The sequence below is a fragment of the Echinops telfairi genome, unplaced genomic scaffold, assembly GCF_000313985.2.
Source record: "Echinops telfairi isolate 266 unplaced genomic scaffold, ASM31398v2 ScPeMD7_7457;HRSCAF=8495, whole genome shotgun sequence".
NCBI lineage: Eukaryota > Metazoa > Chordata > Mammalia > Afrosoricida > Tenrecidae > Echinops > Echinops telfairi.
The window spans coordinates 2899984-2907382 of record NW_022111357.1 but is presented as its reverse complement, the minus strand read 5'-3'; the positions used below and the strand labels follow the sequence as shown (position 1 = coordinate 2907382).

The 7399-nt window shown below is 47.2% G+C and overlaps 1 protein-coding gene across 4 annotated transcripts in view; it reads left to right on the top strand.

Moving 5' to 3' along the window:
* Window positions 1–163: 163 nt before the first annotated feature.
* Window positions 164–7399, top strand: part of EXO5 (exonuclease 5) — a 27974-nt gene continuing 20738 nt past the window's right edge. Inside the window, exons 1-5 of one of the 4 annotated variants that reach the window (XM_013005245.2) lie at window positions 164–467; window positions 2063–2269; window positions 5403–5473; window positions 6146–6272; window positions 6588–6683. In XM_013005245.2, the coding sequence (XP_012860699.1) occupies window positions 2143–2269; window positions 5403–5473; window positions 6146–6272; window positions 6588–6683 (421 nt within the window). In that variant the 5' untranslated portion in view covers window positions 164–467; window positions 2063–2142. The other 3 variants (XM_045298728.1, XM_045298730.1, XM_045298729.1) reach the window with 3 other exon arrangements.

Sequence of the window (7399 nt, the reverse complement as noted above, 5' to 3'; positions counted from 1 at the left end):
GCCGGCCCGCGGTGCCCCGCCAGGCTGCCGCAGAGAGAGGCCGGGAGCTGCAGCCGCAGGGCGGAGCGGACGGCGGACTTGGTAGCCACCAAGTGACCGGCAGCCCGAGCTGGCTGGGGGCCCCCTCCCCATGCCCGCCCCGCGGCTCCGCTCCGGTGGGGCCGGCCGGGCAGCCCCGCCTTAGAGGGGAGGCTGGAGCTTGTGCCGCACCCGCCACCTTCTGCCGGTTCTGGATAGGCATTTGGAAAAGATTCCCGGCCGGTCCGGAGGTCCAGCTTCCGAAGCCTACGTGCACGTTGGGCATGTTGCGAAGAATGATCGTGCTGAGTGCGGCTGTGATCTGTCCTTAAAAGACCGGCAGCGGACAAGTCGGTTCCCATCTAGGCTTGTTCTTACAGAGACACTGCAGTTTAAAGCTTCAAGAACGAGTCCTCTCACGGGTCCTACCTGCGAGCAAGGCCCATCTGGTGAGTAGGCGGCCACTCGGTGCACCCCCCATCCCCCACCCCCCGTCTGCTGTCTGACCGAGGCCCAAGGGTGGCATGTCTGGGAGCACCATGAGAAGTGGCATCTTGGAAGGATGCTCTTTCTCTCTCACTCATCGTGTTGTAGGATTCAGTGGTTGCTCCACATTGGTCCGGGACGTTTACTTCTTTGTATATTTGGGGCAGGATTTTCTTCCTCACGGTGCAATCACTAGGATGCGGCTCCTTTCTCTACCAGGGAGTCACAGAGGACCAAAGTCATAATCAGATAAGCCACATGTGCCTCCTAGAAACTTCCAACAAAAGTTGGGCTCTCCCACTCTCTAGGGAGCTACGATAAACGGAGTTGGACCAAGCCACTGTAGAGGAATTGCTCAGGAGCCGGAGTGGGGGTGGGCCGCCCGGATGGCCTGATGGAATTGGGTTGTTTCCTGCGCTTCCTGTTAGAAATCATTCTACAATGGCCCGTGTTGTGGGGAAGTGCTGTATTTCCTCCGTTGGAAGGCAGGTCCCTACCTTCCTGAAACCAGGATGCATTTTCTCCAGGAGGTTCAAGGAAATTTGCCAGCTGCTGGGTGCCGGAGTGGGTAGTGATGTGTCTGCCACTGCTTGCTTATGTGAAAATAAAGCCATGTGATTATGTCATCAGTTGAGAGACTGGAAATGAATTTTAAATTAAGGACTTCTAATTATTATTATCATTTTTAATGACTTTAAAAGATAATGTTAGGATGCGGCATTCAAACGAGAGGTTTGTAATGTTTATTAAAAGGTTTGCCTTATGCTGAGCCTTGTCTCATGTAATCAGAATTGCAACCCTATGCAGTACGATTTTTATTCCCATTTTATAGATAAACTAAAAAACTTTGGGTTTTCTGTGCCAGGATCAAGATTCTAAAAGGAACCGTGGTGGTGTAATGGTTAGGTGCTCAGCTGTTCATCAAAAGACTAGCAGTTAAAACCCACCACCCAGCCTCCTGTGGGGCAGCTCTGCTCTGTCTGATGGAGTCACTCTGAGTTGAAAATTAGTTCATCTGCACACAGCAGTGGGATTTTAACTTAGACTGTCTGATCTTACAGCCTGTCCTGTGAACCATGTAACATACTGACTTCCCCAGTCTGTGTGCAGACAGGATGCAGGCAGCTTTCAAGAGGGGAAGTCAGGGGAGGGTTTATGTATGTGTGTGTATTTTTGTTTGTGTAAGGAAATGAGAGAGAGTGCCATATCCAAGGGCTCTGATTTTACTTATTCCTGCCTTGATGCCAACTGGTCATCTTTGGATCTTTTGCAGTTTTTAATCTATCCCTGGGCGTTCTGAAGCTCTGGTGGTGTGGCAGGTGCTTCTGAAGCCCTTTGGCCCATTTAGAGGCAGGAGCTCAAACCTACCTTGCCGGCCGCCTCCTGAGATGGTACTTAGCCTAAGAAGGGAGTCAGTTTGTCAGACTTGTTGAAGTTACATTGTCCTCCAGGAACCTCCAGGAATTGGTGCTGAGGGACAGCCAGAGTCCCGCGGGCAGGCTATCATGGTGAGAGGAGGCCACACAACTGCGAAGCTTCTCATATGTGCTTCTGACAGTTTCCTCATCAGAAGCAGATACACCCAACTGTGCCTCCTGGGCTGAGACCGGAGGATCCCTCTGGAGTGCAGGCTTCATCATGCCACAGCAGCTCCCGATCACCTTGCCCTTGGAGGCCAGCACCTCGGTAAAGCTGCACCATCCACAGAAGACCAAGAAGGGGGTGTCCCCGTGGGAGGACTTCACTACAGTGCTCCAGGGAGAAGGTGAGACTAGACTGATGGCGGGTGAGGGAAAGAAGAAGAAGAAGGTATCCGTAACTTGTAAAAAGTAGGTAGAACGAGGTGTCGAAGGGATCAGGTATAAGGCATCATCAGAACAAAAAATCTTACCATAGTGAAGATGGGGGGAGTGCAGAGTGGAGACCCAAAGCCCATTAGTAGGCCACTGGAGATCCCCTTGCAGAGGGGTCTCAGGGAGGAGATGAGCCAGTCAGGGTGCGATGTAACAACAACGAGAAATACAACTTAACTCTAGTTCCTAAATGTTTCCTCCCCGCTCCCACTACCATGACTCGAATTCGACCTTGCAAGTCTGGCTAGACCAGAGGATGTACACTGGTACAGATAGGAACTGGAAATACAGGGAATCCAGGGCGGATGAGTCCTACAGGACCAGTGGTGTGAGTGGCGAAACAGGGAGGGTGGAGGGAGAGTGGTTAGGAAGGAGGGAACCGATTACAAGGGACTATATGTGACCTCCTCCCGGGGGGTCGGACAACAGAAAAGTGGGTGAGGGGAGACGTCGGACAGGGCAAGATATGACAAAATACCAATTTATAAACTGTCAAGGGCTCAGAGGAAGGGGGGCGCGGGGAGGGAGGGGAAAAACGAGGACCTAAAGTCGGGGGTTTAAGTGGAGAGAAAATGTTTTGAAAATGAAGTACAAATGCGCTTTACACAATTGATGTGTGTATGGATTGTGATAAGAGTTGTATGAGCCCCTAATAAAATGTTTAAAAAAAAAAAAGTAGGTAGACCTTTCATTCAGGGGGGCTCTGGGGAAGGTGCCCCTGAGCCAAGCCATGATGTTTTCATTCACCGCATATGCATGCAAAAGCTTGTCAGTGAAAGAGGAGGACCCAGGAAGGAGTGCTGATGAAGAGTATTGACTACCAGAAGAGTAAACAGATCTGTCTTGGAGGAAGTACAACCAGAAATGCGCCATCGAAGCGAGGATGGTGAGAGTTGGTCTCACATACTCTGGATGTGTTATCAGGAGGGCTCCCGGGGAGGGGCGTCATGCTTGGGAGAGGGTGTGCCACAAAGAAAAAGCTCTTCAACACTGTGGGCTGACACGGTGGCTGCAACAATAGGCTCAAAATGGTGCAGCGCCGGCTAGTGTTTCCTTCTGTTGTGCATAGGGCCCTATGAGTTAGAACCATCTCGGTGACACCTAACAAAAACAATTTGCGGAAGCATTAGAGGAAGGAAGGTCTTTGGAGTTCCTATTTGCAGCTTTTGGGAAGAGGGGCGCCGTGAGAGACAATGTTAGGCTCTTAGTGTGCCATGTCCTCTATCCTGTGATCATTTCTCATCTTGGTTTACATCATGGAAGAGGAAGACCGAGAATACGGAATGTTCCCCGTGAGCTGCTCCGGAGTTTGTTTTCTTGAGGGGACACTTAAATATTTCTGCCCCTTAAGCCAGCTAGCAGTTTTCCTGCACAAATTTCTCTCATTTTAACCATAAACCATTAGGGTTTAACCTTAAACCATTAAGGTCATTGCTTGCTTTTCTTCTTATCTGAAGGTTGAGAGACCGAAACATTGTACCAATTACTCTTGTTTTGCCTTGACATAAATGGGATCAGTGCCAAAATTACACATTACCTAGGTGGCTAGATGGTAGAGTAATGAATGTGCCTCATGTGATTACTTAATTCATGCCTGTAACACTTCAAATTCAGTATTTGTTTTGTTCTAACTATGGTAAGTATTTTGTCAGATAGAAAAAATGAATAATTACCAATAGTAGTACCTTTTATTACTTTTATCTGTGTATTTCTCACTCCTGTTGAGTCAATTCTGACTGATAACGGCCCTATCTCCATCAAATAATAATTGTTCTTAGATGTCAGCAAGTCACAACTGACCCATAGTGACCCCGTGCACAACAGATTGACACACTGCACGGTCCTGTGCCATCCTTATAATTGCCTGAGCCCATTGTTACAACCGTTTTCTTAGGATCTGGCTCCTTAGAGGCAAGGATGTAAGACTTTGTCTTACCTACTTTGGCCATATTGTCAGGAGAGAGCAGTCCCTGGCAAAGGACATCGTGCTTGGTAAATGGAGGCAGAAAAAAAGAGGAAGGCCCTCGATGAGATGGACTGACACCATGGCTGCAACAATGGGCTCAGGCGTAGAGACAGTTGTAAGGGTGGCGCAGGACCACGCAGTGTTTCGTTCTAGTGTGCATAGGGTCACTAGGGGTCCCAACTGACCCAGTGACACCTCACAACAATTACTGATGGAGATAGGGTGAATGTGAGTCAGAATTGACTCCATGGGAGTGAGTTGGAAATGGAGAGGTACCCAGGTAAAAATAATAAAAGATAACCTAAAAAAGACCTATGGTGAAACACTTTTTGGGGAATATGTTGTTCTTGTTAGGTGCCATCAAATTGGTTTTGACTCATAAGAACCCTCCATACGAACAGAATGAGACACTGCCTGGTGCTGCACCATCCTCACAACTATTAGGTTTGAGCCCATTGATTTTGGAATATAGGGGCCAGGAGACTTCTGTTTGTACTTACCTGAGAACATTTCCCAAAACTAATTTTGAATTGGAGCTTGGAAAATGTCTTACTTTTTTTTTTTTTTTTTTTTTTTTTTTTTTTTTTTTTTTTTTTTTTTTTTTTTTTTTTTTTTTTTTTTTTTTTTAAAGATATAGAGGACTTGGGAAAGTACAATACGGAAGTGAGCTCCTTCAAGAGTAGTTCAGAGAGTGAAGACGTAGTGAAGTCCGTAGTCTAACTGAGAGTTCCGAATGTGGTGGATGGTGTGGCCCATGTAGAATGGATGGTATCTCCTAATGGCCAGGGTGACCGTGTTTTCTTTTCTTGTCGTTGGGAAGCCACTGAGGAATTATGAGTGGAGGTGGGACATAAGTAGAGCGGTTTGGGGAAAGCCAACCCTAACAACAGGGCCAGTGTCAAACTCCCAGAGTAGCACACTGTATGCTCTTAGCCTCAAGGGAGGCCTGGGGCTGCTCTTGAGTTCCTCTAAATTTCTGTCTTGGCGGGTATGTTGGGAGGGGAGTCAGAGTCGGTTGGGGTTTCTCTAGTTGGGGAATTTAGGGAGATACAAACCTCCTGGCTCTTTGCCTTCTACAGCTCTGCTCTCTCAGGATGCTGATGTTAACCAGAGAGAAAGCTTAGAAGATGCTCTAACGGCAGAATCCAAGGTGAGTTTCCTCTAGTGTTCTTGACATTGCTTTTTGGTGGATAAGATGATAGCCTTGCCTTCCTTGTGGGGAGAAGGGGAGGGGCAGGGAAATAGATGAAGGACGTTCCGTCCAGGGAGCTCAGTGTAAATTACCATTGAATCCAAAACTGGACCTCAGTGCTGGCAATTTCTCTGCACATAGTAGCCTTTCTTCATGTAGCTCTTATTTCTAATCTGCATCTCAATTTTTACACGATGCTAACTTCTGTAGAGAAAACAAATGTATTCTAGGCCCCCAAAGCTAACAAATATCACATGGAAGATAAGATAAATACTAATAAGCTACTCAAAAACAAAATATTTCAGTGAGAAGGCTCTGATATTCTTGGAGTTGTAGACATAATACTTGTGAACTTGGAAAAATGCCTCTTGGTATAGTACTGGGAGCAGAGGTCAAATTGCAGCCAAGGGAGAAGTAGTAGAGAAGAAAGAGTCAGGCCGCCCGGTGTACACAAAAGCCAGGATACCCAGAGCAGGCCTAACAGGTGTCAGATGTGGGAGGATACTCGACACCTGGCAGAAGCCAACTGTTACCACAGGTGTTCAGGAAAACTTGACCAGACACTCAGCACATGGACAGGGTCAGAACAACTTGAACTCTGGCTGAAAAGGAGCATATTTGATGTTGTAGGGTCTATTCACCTTCAAGGACGTATCTGTGGACTTCACCCAGGAGGAATGGGGCCAGCTAGCCCCTACTCACCGGAATCTGTACCGGGAGGTGATGTTGGAGAACTATGGGAACCTGGTCTCAGTGGGTAAGGATGGGCCCTCCGGACAACCAGAAATCTTCCCACTGCAGGCGAGTTGTGATTTTTAAATCATTACACGTACATCCTTTGACCTTGGGTTCTGTATCGGCAATGGCTCGTTCTTTTGAAAGCCAAGCCTGGGCCCGTCTCGTTCTCCCTTGGAGTAGCAGCTTTACTCTGTAGCGCTGGAATGAGGAAAGCATGGTCTGCTCTTTTCCGTTTTTCAGAGGTCCTGAATACCAGAGGCCTGGAGCTGAATTCTGGGGATGGCTTTTAGGGATCAGCAGAAACCTGCATTCTCTTTTTTTACTCTGCAAGCAGGGTGTCGGTTTTCCAAACCTAGTGTGATTGCCCAGTTGGAGAAAGGAGAAGAACCATGGCCAACAGAGAAAGAAGTTCCAGGAGATGTTAATTCAGGTGAGACCAAAGCGGGTGCTACCTCTGAATATGTACTAGGCTGTGGCCACGCAACCTTTCTCTAAGCCAAATTTCACTCCTCCTCCCATTATCTTTTTCATTCTCTTGAATCCACGCAAAAGTCTCTCTGGGATTGGAGCGAAGCAAGGACTTGATTTGCTCTCATTAAAATTAAACTTCATTTCCCCTTGTTTTCTTCAGTATCTTAAGGCTCTGGTGACCAATGGCTTCTTCCCTTAGATATGTATAACCTCATCAGCATTTCACAGATGTTTCATTTTCCCTCTTGTCTGTTTCCCCATTTTACCAACCTTACTACCTTTACAATTTCAGCTTCAACTCTGGTTCTCTCTTTAACTTACATATTTAAGTTTCATGCAACAACTTTTTTTTAATACTTTTATTAGGGGCTTATACAACTCTTATCACAATCCATACATACATCAATTGTGTAAAGCGCATTTGTACATTCATTGCCTTCATCATTCCCAAAACATTTGCTCTCCACCTAAGCCCCTGGCATCAGCTCTTCATGCCCCCCCCTCTCTGCTCGCCCTCCCTCATGAACCCTTGATAATTTATAAATTATTATTTTGTCATTTCTTGCCTGTACGACGTCTCCCTTCACCCAGTTTTCTGTTGTCCGTCCCCCAGGGAGGAGGTCACATGTAGATCCTTGTAATCCGTTCCCTCTTTCCAACCCACTCTCCCTCTAC